The 21,762-nt window shown below is 61.0% G+C and overlaps 9 protein-coding genes across 9 annotated transcripts; 5 read left to right on the top strand and 4 right to left on the bottom strand.

Moving 5' to 3' along the window:
* Window positions 1–726: 726 nt before the first annotated feature.
* Window positions 727–987, top strand: COLE_00603 (uncharacterized protein; the record flags this gene model as incomplete). The annotated part of the gene is made up of 2 exons (XM_018422838.2): window positions 727–822; window positions 871–987. 2 exons carry the CDS (start codon window positions 727–729, stop codon window positions 985–987), a joined length of 213 nt encoding a protein of 70 aa, XP_018279819.1.
* Window positions 988–1,365: 378 nt separating this feature from the next.
* Window positions 1,366–3,115, bottom strand: COLE_00602 (uncharacterized protein; the record flags this gene model as incomplete). The annotated part of the gene is made up of 2 exons (XM_018425982.2): window positions 1,366–2,941; window positions 3,024–3,115. The coding sequence occupies 2 exons, from the start codon at window positions 3,113–3,115 to the stop codon at window positions 1,366–1,368; spliced, it is 1,668 nt and encodes a 555-aa protein (XP_018279820.1).
* A 252-nt stretch (window positions 3,116–3,367) lies between these two features.
* COLE_00601 (uncharacterized protein) lies at window positions 3,368–6,674 on the top strand (the record flags this gene model as incomplete). The annotated part of the gene is made up of 5 exons (XM_018426589.2): window positions 3,368–3,603; window positions 3,637–3,980; window positions 4,015–5,229; window positions 5,365–5,400; window positions 5,539–6,674. 5 exons carry the CDS (start codon window positions 3,368–3,370, stop codon window positions 6,672–6,674), a joined length of 2,967 nt encoding a protein of 988 aa, XP_018279821.1.
* A 180-nt stretch (window positions 6,675–6,854) lies between these two features.
* COLE_00600 (uncharacterized protein) lies at window positions 6,855–8,316 on the top strand (the record flags this gene model as incomplete). Its single annotated transcript, XM_018424960.1, has 4 exons — window positions 6,855–7,020; window positions 7,204–7,369; window positions 7,549–7,780; window positions 7,888–8,316. 4 exons carry the CDS (start codon window positions 6,855–6,857, stop codon window positions 8,314–8,316), a joined length of 993 nt encoding a protein of 330 aa, XP_018279822.1.
* A 70-nt stretch (window positions 8,317–8,386) lies between these two features.
* COLE_00599 (uncharacterized protein) lies at window positions 8,387–11,948 on the bottom strand (the record flags this gene model as incomplete). The annotated part of the gene is made up of 2 exons (XM_018426590.1): window positions 8,387–11,896; window positions 11,931–11,948. The coding sequence occupies 2 exons, from the start codon at window positions 11,946–11,948 to the stop codon at window positions 8,387–8,389; spliced, it is 3,528 nt and encodes a 1,175-aa protein (XP_018279823.1).
* A 484-nt stretch (window positions 11,949–12,432) lies between these two features.
* On the bottom strand, window positions 12,433–13,151 carry COLE_00598 (uncharacterized protein; the record flags this gene model as incomplete). Its single annotated transcript, XM_018425306.1, has 2 exons — window positions 12,433–12,919; window positions 12,991–13,151. 2 exons carry the CDS (start codon window positions 13,149–13,151, stop codon window positions 12,433–12,435), a joined length of 648 nt encoding a protein of 215 aa, XP_018279824.1.
* A 1,562-nt stretch (window positions 13,152–14,713) lies between these two features.
* On the top strand, window positions 14,714–18,059 carry COLE_00597 (uncharacterized protein; the record flags this gene model as incomplete). The annotated part of the gene is made up of 4 exons (XM_018421302.2): window positions 14,714–14,908; window positions 15,172–15,424; window positions 15,471–17,107; window positions 17,157–18,059. The coding sequence occupies 4 exons, from the start codon at window positions 14,714–14,716 to the stop codon at window positions 18,057–18,059; spliced, it is 2,988 nt and encodes a 995-aa protein (XP_018279825.1).
* A 244-nt stretch (window positions 18,060–18,303) lies between these two features.
* Window positions 18,304–20,661, top strand: COLE_00596 (uncharacterized protein; the record flags this gene model as incomplete). Its single annotated transcript, XM_018422839.2, has 1 exon — window positions 18,304–20,661. The coding sequence occupies one exon, from the start codon at window positions 18,304–18,306 to the stop codon at window positions 20,659–20,661; it is 2,358 nt and encodes a 785-aa protein (XP_018279826.1).
* A 277-nt stretch (window positions 20,662–20,938) lies between these two features.
* On the bottom strand, window positions 20,939–21,728 carry COLE_00595 (uncharacterized protein; the record flags this gene model as incomplete). The annotated part of the gene is made up of 2 exons (XM_018427306.2): window positions 20,939–21,002; window positions 21,043–21,728. 2 exons carry the CDS (start codon window positions 21,726–21,728, stop codon window positions 20,939–20,941), a joined length of 750 nt encoding a protein of 249 aa, XP_018279827.1.
* Between the last annotated feature and the right edge of the window lie 34 nt (window positions 21,729–21,762).

Raw genomic sequence — 21,762 nt, 5'->3', positions numbered from 1 at the left:
AGTATCACAGCCAGGTTCAACTGAGCCTGGCGATGCGACCAACGTCTCAAGCGACTGTTGTTCTACCTGGGGTTTGGAAGTGAGGACAATGTGAGGTCGAGGACACAGGAGACAGGTGGAAACAGGGCAAACTGTAGTGATGTGTGTCAATGTTGTACAGTTGCTCTGAGGTCGGTGGGGAGGTAGGCACCCCTCCCGGCGGGATTGGAGGCTGGGAGTACAGCTGTCCAGGGGTTGGCGGGATGACGGAGCGCTGAGCGTGGCGAGCGAGGTTGCGGGGACGAGGGAAAGGGATTGAAGTGCGTGTGGGAACGACAGAAGATTGATGAGTGAAAGAGTGTGAGAGATGATTGAATTATAGAAGTGTGGAGAGGTGAGACTATAACTAGCTGCGGCGGAAGGGTGGATACAAACTGTTGGATCCTTGGCAGCGATGACGACTCCGCCGATCACTTCGCTCGATACATGATACACCGAGCCGCCGAGGAATGGTGGGCGCGTCGACCTCCCCTACATCCTATCCGCCTCTCGTTCCGGTCGTCGCGAACGGTGATGTGGGGCGCGGGGATGCACAAGCGACCTCCCCGGGTGGCCGTGTCCGGGGCCGTAACATGCATTGGCCCGTGCCAGGCGCAGGCGCAACGCATCAATCAGCCCAATGTGGAGGAACCTCCACCTGCACCGGTCTCAACTTGAATTGTCTCAACTTGAATTGTCACAACTGCCATGCTCTCCTCAGGCCAGCTGTACGCCCGCGCAGCCGCATTTGCCGCCCTCTCCGTCGGCGCTCTTGCCCTCGCCGCAACGTACCTCTACTGTCCGGTACGTGGTAGCCTTGCAGCCAGAGGCAGCCGCGAAAGCTGACTCCAGAGCGGAGCATTATGCGCCGACACGCACTACAAGTATCTCGTACCGATCCTCATCCCGGTCACTGCGTGGTTTGCCATCGCTAACTGGGTCGGGTGGACATACTTCCGTTTCGCCTAGCGAGGTCTTCGCACCATCTAGAAGTGACTCAAGTTGAGCGACGAAGCGAGTCAACAAAGGCGTGCACCATGGCTTTCAAATGCTACCTTCATCCGCTGCGCCCTCCAGTAACGCCGACGGACCTTCATCTCCCCCAATCTCGCAGCGACCGTTGCGAGTCCGCCTATATGACAACATGACACCGGTTGTCTACTCGGTCTAGACTCTAGACGGGACAGATGGTGCCACTGACGATGGCACGCTTTCCAGAGCAGACCGTAGATCTCACACGTCAATCGTGTCCCGACATGCGCATCCTCTGTTCGGGCCGCGCTCCAAGTACACACTGCGTAAATGATCCTAGTATAATAGATACACGATCTAAGCGACTAGTCTACCTTACTCGTCGTCCTCGGGCTGCTGGTGGTGGATGAGCTCCTCCTCCTCCTCCTCCTCGAAGGCGTTGTCCGGCACTGAGTACAGGCGAATGACAGGGCTGTTGGGGTCCTTGACGAGGACATACATGCCCTCGGGCTGCTTCATCACCATGTCGATGACAGTGCGGACGATGCCCCAGCCGTTGTTGAGCGAGACATTCATCTGTCTGGCAAAGTCGACCGGCTTAGCGCTCTGGATGCCAACAATAGTGTGGCGCTGAGCGTCGCGCGGGTTGACGCGCGAGATGTAGCCGAGCTTCATCAGCTCGGCGCCGGCGAGGTACGACTGGACGGCCCAGCGAGCAAGCTTGACGCTGTTGTTCTTCATCTCGTTGGCGACGATGGCACCCTTCTGGGTGTCGAGGTTCTTGCGCCAGTCGAGCGCCTTGTTGCCAGCACCCTGCTGGCGCGGGTCGTACTCATTGAGCGCCTTGACGGTGATGAGGTGGCTTTTCTTGCCGAGGTACGCATCCACCTCAGTACGGACAACAAGGTTGAGCTCCTCGTCCTCCTCAATTGAGAGGTCGAACTTGCGGTAGCGGTACAGGGTCGAGGCGAGCGGCTCAGTCTCCTCAGCGGCGTCGTAGAAGGGGTTGGGGTTGGGCGTGTAAGCCTTGCTCTTGAGGTCGATGACCTGCGAGGTGAAGTTGTGGTTGATGTAGGTCGCCTCGAGCGAGAGCGAGGCAGCGCCGTTGAGGTCGTCCGAGTCCGCGGGCGGTTCAATGGCGTTCTCGTTGACGCTGAGGACATCGAACGGCGCTCCACCGCGCTTGTCAAGGAAGATCTGGTCGCCACGGCGCTCAATGACAATGTCCCAGGAGTTGACGGAGCGGGGCGCACACATGAGCACAGAGAGGATGGAGTCGGTAGCGAAGACGGTGCCGGCCTTCTGCTCAGAGAGCTTCTTGATAATAGGGTCTTCAGATGTTGTCTCACTGTAGCGCACACGCTCCTGAATCTCGAGGTTCTTGAGGTTGCGGGTGTTGATGCGGTCAAACGCCTTGTCGTAGCCCTGCAGCGTACCAGCGCTCTCGAGGTTCTCGGGCTCGTCGACGCCCATGCTCAGCTTGTTGAGACGCGGGAACTCGAGCTCCTCCAGCACCTGCCAATCAGGGCCGATAGCCACAGACGAGTCACGCGTCCGCTGGGGCTTGTCGTACCCGCCGTACCCGCCGCGACCACCACCACGCCCACGCGAGCTGTAGCCACCGCGCTGGAAAGCACCGGGCGCACGGCCCCGCTGAGGCCCACGCTGCGCCGAAACCATCCCGCGCCCACCAGTCGTGCGGCCACGCAGACCGCCGGTGCGGCCGCGCGCCGCGGCGCGCGAACTGTTGTCGACGAGCGAGAAGCTCTTCTCGTCCTCGTCATGCACATAGCCGAACGCATTCGAATCGGACGCGCCGTACGCCTCGCGGCCCTGGCGGCGCCCCTGCTGCTGCTGACGGCGCTGGTTAGAGGCACCGGCGTCGGCCTCGGTGTGCCAGTCCGCGACTCTGCTCAGCTTCTCGTTCTTGGCGAACGGCGCGTAAGGGATGCTGGTTCATCAGTTGTCTGCGGAGTAGGGAGATGACAGGCGAAACGGGAAGACGAGTGGAAGTGGGACGAGAAGTAGCTCACTCCTTGAAGCTGGGAGGGAGGGCGCTGGAGCTAGGACCCCAGGAGCCGTCCTCGTTGTCGTGGATTGGGGGCAGCACGAAGTTGAGCGACATTTTGAGTGTTGTTGTAGATGATGATGAGTTTTCCGGCGCGCTCATTGTGCTCGACGGCTTCCACCACCGCTGAGGCATGGTGAGCCACAGAGGCAAATTGCAAAGTCCAGTGCTCACGTGGTTGAATGTAAACCTTCCCCCCACTTGAAATTTCTGCTCCCACCTGCGCTCGAGGTCAGTCGCCCTCTGCTTCTCGAATTTTGCCCAGCACAATCTCGACGCCGTGCAGTCACCTCTCCCAACCACAACACAATGGCCGAGCCATTGATTCTCCCAACACAAAAGTCTTCGACGAAGAAGAGGCGAGAGGCCAAGGGCAAGGAGCGAGAGCGCGCGCGCGAACAAGTTGCAGCTGCGTCTGGCTCAGCGGCAGGCCCCTCCAAGCACAAGTCCAAGGCCAAACAGGAACCGACGGAGAGCTGGGACTGCATTCCCATCGCGCGCAGCGAAGTGTCGTCGGTGCCCCCTGTGTGGTCCAAAGATGGGCGGTGAGCTTGCCCTTCCAACTCGTCTAATGTCAGATTTTACTTCACTGCGGCGGGGACGTCGGTCTTTGTTCACTCGTCAACAGGCCCCAACTTTGAGCGGCTGTCAACGCTGTCCTCCACCGACCCTAACGGACACCGCAAGACGATCAACGCGCTGCTTGTGCATCCCACAAACGCGCTCCAGATCATCACGGCGTCGGATGACGGCACCGTCAAGGTCTGGGACTGGGTGGAGGGCCGACTTGTGCGAACCATTGTCGCCGCCCAGAACGGGCACGTGAAGCAAATCTGCCTCGGCGAGCACAATGGCGTGTGGTGGATCTATGCCAACATCAGCACTGTCAAGTCCAAATCGGGCAAGCACTCGAATACTGACCGTGAGTGCCCAATAGAAATAGCTTCTGACTCTAGCCACAAATCTCTCGCACAAGGTAGTGCGCATGCCAATCTCGGGCCATGCCAAGGAGGGAGATACGGCTCCAATTGTGCAGCAGTTTGGCAAGCTGCGAGCCCCGCCGGCCGCTCTGTTCCTCTCCCCACGGTCGAATTATCTTGTTTCGCTGGCCGGCACCAAGGTGTATGTCTACCGCCTGCCCAAGGACGTCGCGGCGGACGGCTCATGGAGGCCTCAGTGCGTCAAGTTCGTTAGCGACGAGATCTTTACGTGTGGTGCATTCGCTCCACACAGGCGATCAAGGTCCGGCGCAGAGCAGGAGGAGTGGTTTGCGACGGGTGATGTGAAGGGCGTGGTCCGGTTGTGGCCTGCGCTCGCCCCCGCCTTGAGGCGGCTCGACGCGGGTGCGGGCCAAGCACAGCAAAACGACACCGAAAAGCGGCTGGAGACGACCTCGTTGCATTGGCACGCGCACGCGGTTGCAGCGATTGCCTTCACCACCGCGGGTGCGCAGATCCTGTCCGTCGGCGAGGAAAGTGTGCTGGTCCAGTGGCACCTCGCTTCGGGCAACAGGGAGTACATCCCTCGACTAGGTGGACGGCCAATTCTTAGTGTGGCTGTGCGACCTGGAGCGCGTGGCGTGCAGGATGAGTTCTGGATGGGCTTCGCGGACGGCTCAATGATGCGCGTCGGTGCCGTTACCGGTGCGGTCTCCCCAGTCGGGCAGGATGTCCGCCTCGATCCGCTGCGGCCCACCTCGAAGCGCGCCTACCCTCTCGCCGTGCACCCCGTGAGCAAGGCTCTTGTTGTGCCGTCCTCGCATCCCTCCACGTTGCAGTTCATCGATCCACTAGAGTCAAGTGTCCTCTTCGACTTGGAGGTCGCCCCGTCCAACCGAGTTTCCCGGCGCGACGAGAAGGAGCTGGAACCCGTGGCCGTTGAGATGGTGGCATTCAGCGCGGTGCGCGACGGGCGCTCTGAGTGGATGGCAACGGTCGAGGGCCGCCCGGCCGACGAGACTGAAGGTGGCGGCCTGGTCAGGACGCTGAAGTTCTGGCGCTGGAACGGCGACCGTTATGTCATCAACACGCAATATCCGCGTCCACACGGGACCGAGGACCTTACGGCGCTTGCGTTCGGCGAGACTGGCACCGAGCCCTTTGTCGTCACCGCCGCTTCTAGCGGGTCCGTCAAGCTGTGGCACGTGCGCCAGGCTAAGAAGAGTGAACAGGGTGAGTGCTCTGGTGGGGGCTCCCAATGATGATAAAACAACAACACATTACTAAATTTCCGTATGCCTCATGGGGAACAAATGTTCTGCAATCCTGAGGGAGCCCACTCTGTTTTTTGATCACGCTGACAAACAGGCAAGACGTCGTCGAAGAAGCCGGAGATCGCTGAATGTGAGTGTGGCTATGAGGGAGGTTTCATGATGAGTAAACCCATTTTCAAGCTCAACAGTCCTAAACTTGTTGCGGATACCCTACTTCTACTTCTGATCTGCCTCTCAGCTCCTTTTTCGCAACACGAGCTGACATCAGTGTACTGGTCGCTTCGCTCGACTTTCAACTATCGCGCACTCCCGGTGCACGCCGGGGGCTTCTCCCCGGACGGCTCGCTCGTTGTCCTTGTCCATGGGCCCGTCATTACCCTTTGGAACGCCGCAACGAACGTTTTCGTGCGCGCCCTCGAATCCCCAGTGGACGCACGCAAACTGGCCTTTGCGGGTCCTGAGGGGCGATATATAGTCACGGCAGCACGTATCGGCGTGGCTGTCTGGGACGTACTCTCGTGCGAGCTGGTCGCGACACTGCCCAACCAGGCGGCGGACATGCTCGTCGGCCTGCGCTCGGGCATTCTGGCAGGGCGCGTCGTCCCGCAAAAGGGCACCGAGGCGAAATCGAAGACAGAGGTGACAATCCTTGCACCCAACGGCGCTGCCGGTCGCACGGTGACTCTTGCCGTGGAGCTCTCGGCTCTGGCCTCCTTGCCGTCTTCTGCTGTGCACCTCGTTGGTATCGCTTCCAGCGGCGAGATCTACCGCTTCGGCGAGCTGCAGAAGGCGTGCGCACCCACAAAGCGCGCCATCAACGCCGACGCTCCCCGTCGCGCCACCAGCATCTGGCAGGAGATGTTTGGACGCGACGCGTTCTTGGACGAGCTCGCCCCACCGCCCGAGAAGGAGGAGGCAGCCGTTTCCGCCCTGCAGCGCGCCGCTGCCGGCCGGCCAGAGGCCGTTTTCGAGGGCGCGAGCCACACGCTCCCTCCGGTGGGCTTGTTGTTCGACGCTTTCATGGACGAGCTTCTCGCCCCCCGTCCAGAGGGCCATGAGGAGACGATGGACGTGGACGAGGAGGAGGCGGTGACCTTCGAGGCCGTGGTGGCTCCGGATGCTGTGCGCAGCGTGACTGATCGCGAAGTGGAGGACCTGGAAACCTTCTTCCGCAACCTCAAGATGGGCGCGAAGTCCAAGCCCAAGCCGCTGCCCAAGGCGGTTAAGAAGCCCAACGGCCTCCCCAACGGGAGCAGCCATGGCCGGACTGTGTCGACGCCGGTCAAGCCGACCAAGCCGAAGAGCAAGAGCGTGCCGGGCACACCGGGCACGCCTGCCACACCCGAAATGGTGGATGGGAAGCGGAGCAAGAAGCGCAAGGCGCCTAGACATAGCGAGCTGTAAATGGAAGGGGAGCACATGTAGCATCATACCATATCATGGAGTGCATCTGCATTGACAAGAGCGTTTGGAAGCTTTATTAGTGGTGTGGGTCAAGATTAGCTGGAATGAAAGGAGATGGGCGGCCCGTGCCTGAAGTGGCCAAAATCATTCCGCTCGCGCGACGCGTCTCAACATCACACCATGTTCATCGCACTCGTCGGCACACCCTCGTCCGGCAAGCACGCCGTGCTGGACTACCTCGTCCAGCGACACGGATTCACGCGACTTGACCTGGCCCCGAATGCCGTGGCCGTCTCGGAAGGCGAGCCAGAGCGCGGCGTCTCGCTCGGCGTGGATGAATGGGTGCGTGTGACGGCCTTCCTTGCTTCCACAACGCCAGACCAGGCCGCCTGCTCGACAATGCCCTCCGTTTTCTCGACTCCGGCCTCCGTCACCCTCTTCTTCATCGCCACAAACTCTGTCCTGGCATTCCCCTCACATGACCCATGCACCGGTAGCTGATACCAGCGCACATATGCTAGCTCGGAAGCTATGCTCGATGCCGCTACGCGCGCCTGGCGCGCGCGGCACGTCACGACCTCCCTTCGCACTTGGGAAGACATTGAGCCGTGGCTGAAGCGGCCTTGGTTCCTCCTTGTGGGCGTGGACGGCCCACTTCGCGCCCGCTTCGAGCGGGAGCGGCGGCGACGACCAGCGTGAGTGTTCCTCCAATCTGCCAGCAAGCGAACGCCTGGTCATCACAACGGTACCCTTGCTGGCGCATCGGCGAAGACGGCAGCTGCGCTCGTGTGTTGGTATTATTTGCGCCCAAGCCTACGCCCAAGCCTGCGCTCTGCGCCCCATTCCGCAACTCAACGTACGTTGCTAATCGTAGACTCACACTCGACGCCTTCGTGGATGAGCACGACGCCTTTCTTCACGGATCGGCGGGCAGTGCGACTTCCACCGGAACCGGACAGCAGAGCGACCTCGCGCGCGTGCTCACCGCCGCCGCACTGCGTATTTCCAATGGCTTCTCTGATCTCGACGGACTCTACCGTCACCTTGACACGGTGAACTTGCTGAACGAGGAGCGGCTCCGGCCGGGCTGGGATCTCTATTTCATGGTGAGTCTGATCCCAGATTCCCCTCTCCGCGCTCGTACTGCCGATTTCCACGGTCTTTCCTTTTCTCTGACCCTTGCTCCCCTCTCTCGGCCTGTTGTTAACGTTAGACCCTCGCGTCCCTCGCATCTCACCGGTCCAACTGCATGAAGCGGCGCGTTGGTGCCATCCTCGTGCGCGGCAAGCGCATCATCTCGACGGGGTACAACGGCACGCCGCGCGGCGCGAGAAACTGTAATGAGGGAGGCTGCGCGCGCTGCAACGGTCCCGCGAAGGGAGGCGAGAACCTCGGCGCCTGCTTCTGCCTTCACGCCGAGGAGAACGCGCTTTTGGAAGCGGGGCGGGAGCGCATTGGCCCCGACTCGGTCATCTACTGCAACACCTGCCCCTGCCTTTTGTGCAGCGTCAAAATCGTGCAGTGCGGTGTGCGCGAGGTCGTGTACAACCAGAGCTATAGCATGGACACGGCCAGCGCGGCTCTCCTAGCGGAGGGAGGCGTAATTCTGCGGCAAATGAACATGCCGGACGACCATGTATAAGGGCGGGTGTATAGGTGACATCTAGGCATAATGACAACATGTATTTGGGTCTACTGCTTAGAAGGCAAGTCTAGTCGAGATCCAGGTCGGCGTCGAGCGTGTACTCGATCTCCGGCTCCGGCTCCGGCTCCGGCTCCGTCTCCGGCTCCGGCTCCGTCTCCACGGGCGCGTCAACCGACGCGTCCAGATCTACCTCTTCAACAACCCCCTCCCCATCACCACCCTCAGCGAAAACTGTCGCGACGTTCTCCCTGATTTCCAGCTTCTCGTCGCGGAGGTACGCCCACACGCCCCCCACAGCGCCAGTCGTGGCGCTGAGGGCAACCCAGAGGGCGTCGCCGTCACGCGCCCCCAAGGCAGCATACAACTCCACGGCGCGCTGCTGGATCTCGGTTTCCGCTCTCCTATCCAAAAAGGGGCGGAAAGACAGCATCATGTCCCACAGAAGCCCCTCCTTGACGGGAACCTCAGTCGCAATGAACTTGGCCGTCGCTATCAGCGACAAGTACAGCCGATGCGCGACTGTGTACGCACCCTTGAGGCTCGACTTGGCCTCAAGAACCTTTGTCGCCCGCAGAATCTGGGCCATGCGAGGCCATGCGTCGTCCGCCACTCGCCGAGAGACGTACTCGCCCACATACTCGGAGAGGGACGCGACAACGGCGGCGGCCTCAGAGACGACGTATGGTAAGCCGTCATCCAGCCGCGCCATAATCGCAGGCCAGGCGCCATCAATCACAGGTAGCAGGTCGCCCTCCCTTCCTGCCTGTGCCAGAACAGGGACTGCACGTGCAATCAGGCCTAGAACGCGTGCGCGGAGGAATGGCGATGCGTGGCTCAGGTAATAGCCGGCCTTGGCCAGGATCTGGGCGGCCACCTCCTGTGAGCGTGTGGGGGGTGGTGGACCGTCCGGCTCCTCTGGTTTGTCTTCGTCCATGTGATCCGTCTGATCTTGATCCTTCGCATACTTGCCAAGTGGACCTTTGGGAACGCGCTCTATAATCTCCTCGGCCTCAGCACGCGCAAGATCTCCGCGCGCCTTGTACCACTGAGCAAAGTTGCTGAAGTCACGCTGCGGGTTGGGCGGATCGAGAAAGCGCCTGGCCTCCGCTCTTGCAGCGGCGCGTTCCTCCGTTGGTCCCGAGGACGCGATGTCGGCGGCCATGACGTCGATAAGCGTGGTAAGGACTGCAAGGAGGGCTGATGCGAGTGCGGCATATCCGTGGAAATCGTCAAGCGCGTCAAAGACCTCGTCCACCACATCGTGAACTAACGCCACGATGGGTGCGCCCACGAGCCTAATCATGGCGATGAGCACGAGCGGCGCATGTGGGCTCAGGCGGTGGTACGTGAGGCGCTGGGATACAACATTAACGACGTAGTCGACGTTGTCAAGCACCATGTTTTGTGAGCTTGCATATCCGCACTCGTGAGCGACGCGCTCCAAAGTGAGCTCAGCATATGATCGCACAAGGTCGTGTGGCGATGAAAGGGCCGCGAGGATGGTGTAAAGTGCATGGAGGAGTAGTGGACGGAAACCTTGCCCCAGACTAGAGGCGCACCCCGCAAGCGAGGAGAGCGAGAGCGCACTGAGGAGTACACGTTGAGCCGCTGCATGCAAGCGTGCAGTCTCGGCCGCTGCAGTCGAATTGCGTGGTGTCTTGTCCAGCAGTGTTGTGAGTTCGTCAAGTCCGCGCGCGCGCTCGACAGGGACCAGTGCTTCCGCGTCGGCCGGATCGGTTGTCTCATCGTCCCACTCCCCGTCCTCGTCCTCATCATCGTCCATGGCCACCAGTGTGCGCGCGACTTGCCGTGCCACCTTGCGTACGGCGCGAGGCGCCTTATCAGCGTGCATGGAGGCAACGCCTACCAGCAAGTGTTGCACAACCCACACCGCCGATGCAGCCTTAGCGGGGTCACGGAGACGGTGGGCTTTTGCAAAGCGGATGAAGTAATCGACGCTGTGCAAGCCCGCCTCCCCGCCCGCGGCGCCGAGAGCTTTAAGCATGGCGCCAAGGGCATTCGCGGAGACCTCCGACTCCACGTATCGCAAAGAGAGGTGAGGATAAGTTATGTCCGCACTGTCACTTCCCTCAATCATCTTGCTGGACACCATGCTGCCGGTCCACCCCAACTCTGCAGTTCGGTGCGCAGCATTAACACCAGAGCTCCACCCCAGCGGACGCCCGAGCTCAAGACAATCGAGCAGCGCCCACGCCCAGCGCTCCACATGTCCGCTGGGACCCAGCAGCTGAGCGATCGCGGTAGAATCCTTGGTGGATGTGACATTCGCAATCGCGGTAACGAGGCGAGCGGCATCGTTTACCCTTGTGTCGTCCCCCGCCCGAATCAAGCGGGGAAGCGCGTTGATAGAGCCGCTGAGGAGGTCTAGCAGTGCACCGTCGAGGTCGTGAGCTCGTAAAAGACGGTGGAGTTTTGCAAGCGCGTCGTCACGTATCGGACTAAAATCATCCCTGCTCAAGATGAGCAGTGTGGAAAGAGATGGCGGCAGGAGGCGTGGAAGAGCCTCGGAGCATTGCTCGATGAGAGCAGATGCGAGCGACGCAGCGGCGCACCGCGCGAGGTCTGAGTTATGCCCGGTAAGCGCAATGAGCACTGGCGGGATGGTACTTTGTAGCCTTGCGCTCGTGAAGTCGAGGTAAGACGCCGTGAGCGGAGGGAATGGGTCGGCCGGCTTCGATGTCGCGGAAGCTGTGGACGGTGAAGGGGAAGGTGGCTCATCCATATCACCACGCTCCCACCCTTCCGCGAGCTCGGAAAGACCGTTGAACTGCGGTCGCAGCACACCAAGGCGTCGCAACATCTCGTCGCCAAGCGTCTCCGTCACGACGTCCTGGATCGCGCCGACCATTTCCGCTCCCACGTCTCCCTTCAGAGCCTTGCCCAGACCGAGGATGTCTTTGGCCATGGCGCTCACGATACCGGGAAGAACAGATGCCAACACGGCGCTCTGACCCGCGAGGTATCCGAGCAGGGTGCGAATGAGGCGGACAGCTGCACGCTGCAGTGCGGGATGAGGAGGTGATGGAGCGGCGCAGTCAACCGCGAAGGTGATGCTTTGGAACAGTGTGGGCATGAGCGGTGCTTTAGGGCCGGAGGTTGCGCGCCTCATGGCTGGTGTGGGGTGAACCACACCCCCTTCGGAGTGCGGCTCCAGGAGTGAAGTGATTAGTTCCAACGCGTCCAGCTGCACCTCTTGTCCGGCCGCGCGGTCCTTCCCTCTCCCCCCGGTTCCGACGGCGGAGACGGTAAAGCGCCAGAGCTGCTCCCACGCTGCGGGATCCATGCCGCCGGGTACAGCGCGCCAGTGCCGCACCACGATGGAGAGCAGACGAAAGGCCGCCTCGAGGAAGGCATCGGGCAGAGTCGCCGGTGCGGCAGTGTGTCGGAGTGTGGTGGTGAGTGGGAAGATGAGGTAATTGATCAGGCTGGGAGTGAATGCTGCTGGGGGAAAAGTGCGGACCATGCCGACAAGGGAGCTCAACAGCCCAGCATGTCGAGATGTCGTGGTCGGTGGTTGGGCCGCGATGGACATGAGTTGCACGCATGTCGGCTTGACCTGCCGTTAGCTAGCCAGACCAGTGTAGAGCTACCTTGCGGAAGGCCTCCATTTTGGCTTCATCTTGTGGATTTCGAGGAAGGGAGGAGGCGGACGGGCGAGTGGGAGGCGGGCGAAATGGTGGGTCGGACTCGGATGTGGAGGGTGATGAGAGGCCCGTTGGCAGCGGCCGTCCAAAGAGGTCGCGCTGGACCGGCATTGCAAGTATGATGAGTCTCTCAATATGCGATAGATGGACGGGACCCGCTGTGTCGTTGTTGCTCAGATTGAATGAGACATGTTGTTGATAAGATGTGCAGAACGTCACCGAAGCAAGACCGACGTGAGTGCGTTCCAGGAATGCTGGGAATTTCCTGATTCCAGTTGGCTATATCCGGAGATTTCATCATATTCTTCATCAGGCCGCGCAGGCTGCAGGCCGACTGCTCGTCCACAATGCACTGCATACATGCCTACTGAGTGTTCACAGTCCTGACCTCTCGCGCCACATGCAATGCATCCATGCTGATATGATAAGTGTTCCACCCACGACTACCTCATCGCCCCTGGCTGTAGTCGAGCGCGCCAAACACGTCCTCCAAACGCTGCATCGACAGCACCATCTCGCCCTTCTCCGAGAGGTCATTCTCGCTAAAGTCAAGGCGGTAAGTAGCAGCGCGGTCGAGTAGACGTAGCCCGGCGCTTGCGTTGGGGTCGCGAATGTCGAGCTTGAGGTAAGGGTTGACTTCCCGGCCGCCCTTCATCGTCTTGCGGCCGCGGAGCAGCTCGACGTGCGCAGCAGCGATGGGGATCTCGCGGGGGGCGCGGAAGAACGGCAGTGCCCCTTGCACGGCAGTGGTCATGCGCAGGAACTTGCGCGCCGAGGCAGGTGGTGCGCCAACAGCCTTCTGCTGCACGAGGGAGAGGCGGGAGACGAAGCGCGACATCATGAAGAGGCCACCGACGGCGATCGCGCCGCACACGGCTACCCACCCGCCCGTCACCCAGGTGAAGAAGGTCTCGAGTGGCATCCCCATAACGTCGCTGGGCGTAAGCGCATTTCCGCGGGGTTGGAGATCTCGCGACGCCGCTACGGCCAGCCGCTTGTCACTCACCGGTCCTCCTCAGGCTTGATACCCTTTGCAATCGCCTCCTTCGGCGACGGAATAAGGATCCAGTTGACGATACCGAAGGTGAACACGATCGACATAGCCCAAAACGTCTTGCCGAGCGTCTTGTTGCCACGCGCGAAGATGACGCGCTCGATCTCCTCCATCCCAGCGGGTGGCTTCTCAACGACATGCCAAGGCCACTGCTGGCCCGTGAGCTGGTTTTTCAAAGCCCTCCGCGGACGAGGGGCGGAATAGAAGCGCAGGCCGGATGCGATGCCTATGCGAGAGATAGCTGGCCGAGAGGAAGAGGGCGGAGCAAGGGATGTGATGAGGCCGGAAAAAGGAAGGGTGTGTCGCGCGCACGGCAGGCGGGATGGCACTGAGGCAATTGGGGAGACCAGCCGTCTTGAACTGGCCGTCCCGAGTTGAGCGAGCAACATGACTGCCTCGGGTGGGTGTGCTGTAGGAAATTTCGGGACGCTCCTCGCATACACTGGGAGATCAGAGAGCGGTCGCTGGAGGAGGTCGGCGATCGACGATTATGCTTGCTGTTACGTAAAATAATCCCACGTGGTCTGACTAGTGACGAGATCTCTCCTCTTTGAGTTGAAGATTGAGGAGAGGCTCGGGCATCGGGGATGGCAGCGCTCGAGCTATGAATGGGATGACATGAGACAAGTTGAGACAAGTGGTGCGCGTGAGATGTAAAACGAGTGGCGATAAGCGGCGTACGCGGCTACAATCCGTCTTGAATAGGGTGCAAGCATCAGAGGTGGGGGAATGATGACAGCAAGCAGGAGGCAGGAGGAATCTCCGCGCTTGACAGACACCGGATTGCCACAATTGCCACTCGCTACCTACCTCGGCAGCCTCAGTTCTAGATGGCGCCTGCTTCCGAATCCATCTCTCGGGACTCCGCGCATAATTACGAGCAGCAAAGCATGCCATCTGCTGCGACGAGTATCCGTTGCGGATGTGCCCAAGTCAAACGCCGGCTTGAGCCGCTGTCCCGCTGAATGATGCGGAGGCGTGCGAGGGGCGCGGCATGGACAGTAGTCAGCATTTTGCAAGCGCAATAAGGTTGAGTTGAGCGACAGAAAACTGCTTGCTCAGACCAAGTTAATCAGACGAGGTTGAGCGAGGTAATAATGATCTAGGTATGCAGGTACGGGCTTGTTTAGTAGATCATGAGATCATGCGAGGACTCGGCAAATGGAGGAGGAATTAAGAGTTGTTGAAATGATGACCGCTGGTCCCAATCCCAATCCGCACGCCGCGCGCCGTTCGCCGCACCTCACTCGATCCTCTCCACACATCCACAATCCACACGATTCTCTCATCTCTCACTTGACTCTTATCCCATATCCATCGATATCCGGCCTATCCACTCTCTCACCGCTCTCTTCATCACCCTCCTGTCCACATCACTTCTCCCCACAAAACAGCAAACAGCTGTCGTTGACTCTACTCCTCCACGCCGGCCGTGTCATTTCAACTTCCACCACCGTCCAACTCCTGAGCCGCCTGCGTACCCATCGAGTACAATCTCTGTCCGTACTTCTATTGCCTCCTGTGCGCACATAACGCAACCTTGTGCGGCCACCGCGGCTTGGCCTCGCTCTGCCCTCCGATGAGAGGCACTCTTGCGGGCAACTGTGCGCCTGATCCTATTCCTCGCCCATAGTCCCCTCCTCCCGCAGTCGGATATCCCGCCGATTCTCGCACCATGTCATCCTTCCCTAAACCAACAGCAATGACGGGTCCGGTCGACATTCCCACTCGACCCGACTTGCAGGGCACCATCCCCATTGACACGGCCGCCAGCAAAGCTCAACAACAAGCGGCCAATGGAGCACCTAATGACGTTGCCGGGGTCCTTCGGCGCAATCAGGCTTGCTTGGCCTGCCGGCGTCGAAAGCTGGTGAGTCAGACGCGATAGGCGGCGGTATCGGTGGGTGGGAAGTGCTCCCCAGCTTGCTTGACGGGGACGGTCGCTTTGGCCTGCTGTCCGCAGCTGGCAATACGCGTGAACCACAGGTCGCAGAAGCATGAGTACAAGCGGGGCGGATCAGCTTGATTCTCGGCGCCCACCCCAAGCCCCGGCGTCGCGCCATCTCACTTCACCGCGCTCTTCTCGCCCAAAATGCTCCGTCCGCAGCACCTTCACTCGCTGACACCCTTCAGAAATGCGACGCCGTTCGCCCTCACTGCTCCACATGCGTGCGCTCCTACCGACACTTACTGCGCACCGCTCCCTCCACCAACCCCGTGCTCTCCTGCGAGTATGATGACTCCTTGGACAAGGAGCATCATGACGGCGATACCTCCCCGAAAGAAGACGACGACGGCAAAAAGAAGAAGCGCAAGGCATCGGGCGGCCGGAAGAAAGGAGACGACGAAGTCGACCCGGAACGTGACCGACTCATGAAACGTGTTGGTGAGTTACTCCCGGACCCGCTAATCTATTTTCGCTGACTTGGCAGCCGAGTTGGAACAGCAGCTCGCCCAGAAGTCTGTACCACGCGCTAACGGAAACGCACCGTTTACATCAACGTCGTCTGCACCAGATCCATGGACGGGTGCAGGCTTTGGTGCGCCGCCCGTTGAGTCACCTGGAGCCTTCTTCGACATGCTGTCTGGCTCATTACCGATATCCGCTCAAAACCCTGGACTGGGTGAGAGCATGTCTGGCATGACTGCTACTCCCAACGTCACGGCCTCGGCTACGAGCGTGTGGATGTCCATGGGCATGTCGGCCGACCGCAGCGAGTCCGGCACGGGATTTACGCCGTTCATGGCTATGCCCTCGCCGCCTGCGTTCGGGGACACTGGCCCCTCCATGCTGTCTCCTGCTGGCGTATTCAATTTCTCTCCCGCACCGACCGGACCTACGACGCTCAATTGGAGTGGCGATGTCGACATGGGGCCTCCGTCTCAGGAGCAGACTTGGGATGTGAACAATCTGACGAGCGGGCTGTCCGACGCCGCGCAGGCAAGCACTTCTAGCCGACAGAACTCTGCGAGCGTTGAAGTAGTGGACGACATACGCGACATCGAGACGCTAAACGGAGTCAACGGTGATCCTAACCTCGATCCCCAGATACTCGTTGATCTCTTTTGGCCAGGGTGGCCGCGCAACCTTCCGGAACCGTCGGTCACGACATCCCTCGTCGAAGTCTTCTTCGAGATAGTTCCTAATATTCCGCGCATACTCCACCGCGCTCGCTTCATGTCGCGACTGGCTCTGCCACCGACACACTCCAACTTCCCCCACCCTGCCCTGCTTCACGCCATCTGCTCCCTCACTGCTAGCTGGATCGAGCCCACGCCCGATAACCTTGCTTCGTACTTTCCTCCAGCCGATTATGATAAGGGCAAGATTGATTTCATGATTCAAAGAGCGACCTCGAAAACGGATGGCATGCCCTTCAGCTTGCGGCAAGCCGCGTTCGGCAAAGACGCAATCCAGGACGGGCTAAACACCGGCAACCGACTGTTTGATGTGGTCAGGGCCATGATCATTCTCAGCCGTGTGTTCATCGACGACACGCGAATGCTCGAATGCTGGACCTACTGTGGCCTAGTGGCCCGCATGATCCTGCCTCTCGGCCTCAATGTGCGATCGGCAGAGTTGTCGCTAAAGTCGGTAATGCTGCCGCCACCGGTGGACGCACTAGAACGAGAAGAGCGCCGCATCGTCGTGTGGATGGCCATGTACCACGATACAGTGGCCTCGGCAGCCTCCGGCTGGGGCTCATCACTGTCTCTGGACGAGCTTACCATCCCCCTCCCAGTCTCTGCAATCGACTTCAACAGCAGTCGTAGTGACATTCCGCCTAATCCGCAAGATCTCGAATCGTTAGATCTCTACATCAAGCATCCTGTGGTTGATCCCCTCGTGATGGCGCTCAAGGGAGCCGTACTGCTCAATCGCGTAAACAAGTTTGCGCGCAAGTGGAAGAACAGGCGGCTGCGCGACAACGACGACCTCGACGGCATGCAGCGCCCGGAGTTCCGTGAGCTTGCCAACGCCATCGCCTGCTTGCAGATGAGCTTCCCCCCGAAGCTTTCGAATCCCGCCACGCTGGACGCAAAGAAAAGGCTCGATGTAGACCTAATTGTGAGTCGCGTGTTACCTCCTGAATGATAATGTTGGCTAACTTGTTCAGAGCGCCCACGTTATCCCCCACGCGGCTATCATCTGTCTCTACGAGCCCTTCGCAGACATTTCTGATCCCAACGACCAGCCGGCCCGCCGTATCCTGAACGCGGCCAGGTCCGTCATTGGCATTATTCAAGACCTCTGCACGTCCATTCCCGAAGGTGCATCCAACCTGGCGGCGGTGATGCACTCGTCCTCATCATTGGCGCTTGTCACCTCTGCGCGCACATGTCTGCTGTTTTACCGCCACGCGCTCAACATTGGGGACACCGCGGCTGCTGAGGCGCACAGAGTCAACATTGAGAACGCACGTGCAGCGCTCGCCTCGTACGGCCTAAAGTTCAAGATCGGGTATCACCACGCGCAGCTGATCGAGTACTTCCTCGACCGTGCCTCCAATCCTACATTTGAGAAACTAGTGGCACACTACCCCGAGCACCCTCGCCCAGGCGCCTTACCCTTGACACCGCAATCACATCTTGGCCAGGCCATTCTCAACGCTCTGAACATCAAGCGCGGTTATTGGAAGGCGTCGGCGCAGACCCACGGCATGGGTGTCGGTGTTGCAACGACAGGGATCAACGTTGGAGAGGATTCGCCCAGTGGCTCGACTCCTGGATCCAGCGGATCGGCGCCTGGACTTCTGACTAGGGGATCCATGGGCTCAACTACCGACTCCGCGTCTGGGCCAGCATCCGCAAATAGCGGTGCGTGGCTCAACGGAAATGTCGACTCGCCGCGCATTGTCTCCGGGTCGTCGAGCGCATTCTCAACTATGAAGTATGTCGACTTCAGCAACAATAACGGTGGCGCGCAGCACCCTGCAGACTTTCTCTCTCCATCTGGAGACCAGCTCTTCAACGACCGATTCGGAACCAAGGACATATCACAGTCGTTCGCGGGGCAGTAAGTTTTCGCGTGGGGCAGTTGACGTGGATGCACTGCAGGGGCGTGCAGAGTATTTGTAACTGTATAGCACCTAGATCCATGTATAACTCATTCCTCTGGCTCGACAGAGACGAGGTCATGGAGTTGCGGACATGTCCGGAATGTCCGCCTCCACTTCCGCCACCAACCGAAATGTCAATGCGATTTTCGGATGACCCAACCTCATCCACCATCCCGCACTCATCCACTCCTCCCACCATCTCGCCATGTTCGCCCTCCGCCTCGGGCGTCTGCGTTCGGCAACGGCGCTCCGAGGCCAAGCATTACTATCCTCCCGTCCTCTCCCTTCCCCCCTCTCTCGGTCCCTGCATGCCACCCCGGTCGCAGCGAAGAAGGTCATCAAACGCTCCTCGCTCACACCAACACAGCGCAAGGCGTTGGCGAAGCAGAGGGAATTAGCAAAGGCTATTGCGCAAGATGACGGCTCCGTTCTTCAGCGAATGCAGCCCAATGCTCCGCCTGTCACCAATACCGAGCTCACCCTGGGCGATCTCGAACGATTCAAGCCGAGCCGCATGCCAGCGCCGCTGACGGGCTCCGAGACTCCCAATCCCCGCTACGCGACGCGGTACGCCGAGCTGGAGAGGAATCTCAGCTATGCCTTCCGGCGAGACCAGGTGGTCAAGCTTGCGGCCTTCGTCGGCGTCCGTGTGCGTGCAGGAGAGACCAAGTTTGACCTTGTGCGACGCGTCATGGCAGCCGCCTGGGACTTCAAAGAACCACTCGCGCCCGTGGAGACAAGCACCTTTGAGCGCTCTATTCTCTTGAGCAAGGCGCAGATGTTCGTGCTGCAGCGCAGCAAGGCGGTCGAGGCCTACCTCGGCACATTGAGAGGTGTGCGCTTCGGCGTCGACTCGGACGAGACGGGCATGTTCATCATCCGCGCGGAGGGCGGCAAGACCGCCGTCACTGCCCTTGAAACATACCTCCTCGAGACAGCCAAGGCGGCCGTCTCCGTGGAGTGGCCTGCGTCGGCCATGGGCTTCCAGCCCTCCGCTGGTGGCATGTGGGCAGTCTCGACTGCGACAGGCGCGCTGATCGAGGCTGTAGGGTGGACGAGCTACCGCGCTACCGCTGGGACCCTCGGGGCCGCCGAGGCCGCGCGAGATGTCATGCTGCGCGCCGGTGCGCGCTTCAAGGCAGCCAGTTTCGCTCCCTCTCTCCGCGCCCTTCTTCCCCCTCACGACCCCTCATCCGAGACCCGCTTCTGCCTTATGCCACACAAACCCGCTCGCCTCGCTCCGCTTCTGTGGTCGACCGAGCTGGCCATCGCCGAGCGCCCGCTCTTCCGCCTCTCGCGGGTCGAGGGCCGCGCCGAGAGCGCCGGTGCGCGTGACCTGCGCCACCGGTCCGTCGAGATCGCCGATGCCCGCGTCATCCCCCTCGGGAAGGGGGAAGCGGGCACGCTGGCCTCGGTGGTGGACGAGACGCTCGCCAAAGCTGCGCTTCCTGAGGCGGCGCGCACTCTCTCCTTCCGCTTCGGCCACGTCCTCACGCCGGGGACGAGCGCGCTGTCCCCGCCCGTCGAGGGCGCGTGGGCGCTCGAAGCGCCCGCCTCGCCATGGCTCAAGCTCTCCAACACGGTCTTTGGCCCCTCTATTCCGCCCGCCCTCATCCGCTTCCCGCCCGCCGGGGCGCCGCAGCGCTTCCGCCGCGTAACGTACGCGGCCGACGGGATGCGGTACGTCGCGACGTACGCGTACGCGATGCCCGCCGAGCCCGAGGTGGCGGAGAGCGCGCGCGACTCGCGCCCCTGGATTGTCGCGCTGGACAAGCAGCTCGCATTGGCGAGGGAACAGGCGCTGGCGCGTGAGCGAGGGGACGACGTGCCGTTCGACTTCGATGCGATCAAAAGCTTGATCGAGGAGGAGGCCAAGCCCGAGCCCGCGCCCCTCGTCGTGGGCGCGACTATGGGGCGCGAGACGGCGCGCGACATCATCTTCCCGGACCGGCCGGTGGACGCGCGCATCATCGCGGCGAGCACGCACGAGTCCTCTGTGCCCGGCGAGTTGCAGAGCTTCTTCGAGCGAGTGCATGCGAACGCGGACGCACAGATCGACTTGGCGGACACGCCGGGGTTGCGGCGCGGCGTGGCGAGCGCCAAGCCCGCGCCGCGGGCCGAGAAGGCCGACGAGGAGGTGTACGAGGGATACGAGGAGTGGGAGCAGGACGGGGAGTACGAGGACGAGTTCGAGCGCCCGCCCGAGCCCGTCAGGGAGGCGCCGGCGCCCGTCGACGACGCGCCGGACATCCTCCCGCCCCGCACGGTGACGGTGGCGGGGCACGAGTTCGCGCTCGAGGCCGACGAGGTGCTCGAGGTCGTCGAGTCGAGCGTGGCGCTTGCCGCTCACGAGAGCGGGCAAGAGGGTATGCAGCGCGCCGCGCTGCGTACCGTCGCAGCCGCCGATTTGACAGGGCCCGGCGGCGTGCTGCGCTACGGGGAGGTGTATGCCGAGCTGCCAGAGGCAGAAACACCCGTCGACCCCTCGATCTGGCGCGAGCTCGCGAATGCCACGCGCGAGATCGCCCCCTCTGTAAGCGGGACACAATTTGCATCCATTTAATCTGCATGTATCACATCTCATGGTTCACACTTGTATCTTACAGGGTGGGGTGGAGGTCCGGGGGGTGTGGGTCGGGGCATAGGTGGCGGGGAACGGTGACGGGGAACGACGGATAGGGCCATGGTATCGTGGGCCGGAGGTTGGGGATTGCCCGAGAGGGCTGCTCGTTCTCGGTGGGCGTACTCGTCTGAGGAGCGGGCTGTATTTGCGTCTGGTGGTCATCTTCGACGTCTGATCCGAGGGCGAGCCGATTCCTGCTCCGGACCCGGTGCGCAAGCTATCGTTGCGGCTGTGGCTGCGATGATATAATGCCGGGCGCCTCTTCGCGCGCCTTGTTGAACCTGTTGTTAGCTCCTATGATCAAACCTTGGTTGCACGTACTTGGGCAATATCTCTCTCAGAAATGCTGTCGCGTTGACGCGCACTTCACGCTCCTGAGTCTCACCGCTCCCGCCCCATGTCCGGGCGGCGCTCGCAGCGCCGTAGATGACCGTGCGGTCAGGCACACACCCCTCATCTTGGACCAGGGAGTGGGAGGGGCTGACCGACGTTCCCGCTCCGATAGTACACGCATTGCCGACGCGCACGCCGAGACACCTACTGCGTGGAGCGAGGGTGCACCATTCGCCTACTGCCTGCTGATCATCATCAGGGACGAGGTCAACGATGGCGCCGACCATCACGACAGTGCCGGTCCCAATGGTCGCACGCCCGGGATGCCGGAAAATGACTTCCGCCATCTCTTCAATCACCACACCGTCCGCGAGGTAAATGCTTGCACCCTGCACGGCCATGATGGTCGCCTTTGGATGAACGACGCAGCCTTGCCCAAGCGTGATCGTGCCTTCCAAGCGAGACTCCGCCGCCACAAAGCTATTGTGGCCAGCACGCAAGGCCAGTCTGCGCTTCGTCGGAGAGCGGCGAGTTGGGCTGGAAGGAGGCCGCGGCGAAGAAGACGAAGAGGGGTATGTTGGGGTCCGAGGAGCAGATGCGAAGGAGGGACGGATCGGGGAGGTCTGTGGCGGCGCGTCTGGAGGAAGAGGGGCGAGAGATGGTGCTTGCGGCATCGCAATCGAGTGAATGAGGTCGAGACGGAGATGG

Source organism: Cutaneotrichosporon oleaginosum (assembly GCF_008065305.1).
Source record: "Cutaneotrichosporon oleaginosum strain ATCC 20508 chromosome Unknown ATCC20508_contig01, whole genome shotgun sequence".
NCBI classification, from domain to species: domain Eukaryota; kingdom Fungi; phylum Basidiomycota; class Tremellomycetes; order Trichosporonales; family Trichosporonaceae; genus Cutaneotrichosporon; species Cutaneotrichosporon oleaginosum.
Note: the sequence above shows the minus strand (reverse complement) of the source record. Positions and strands in the feature narration are given on the sequence as shown.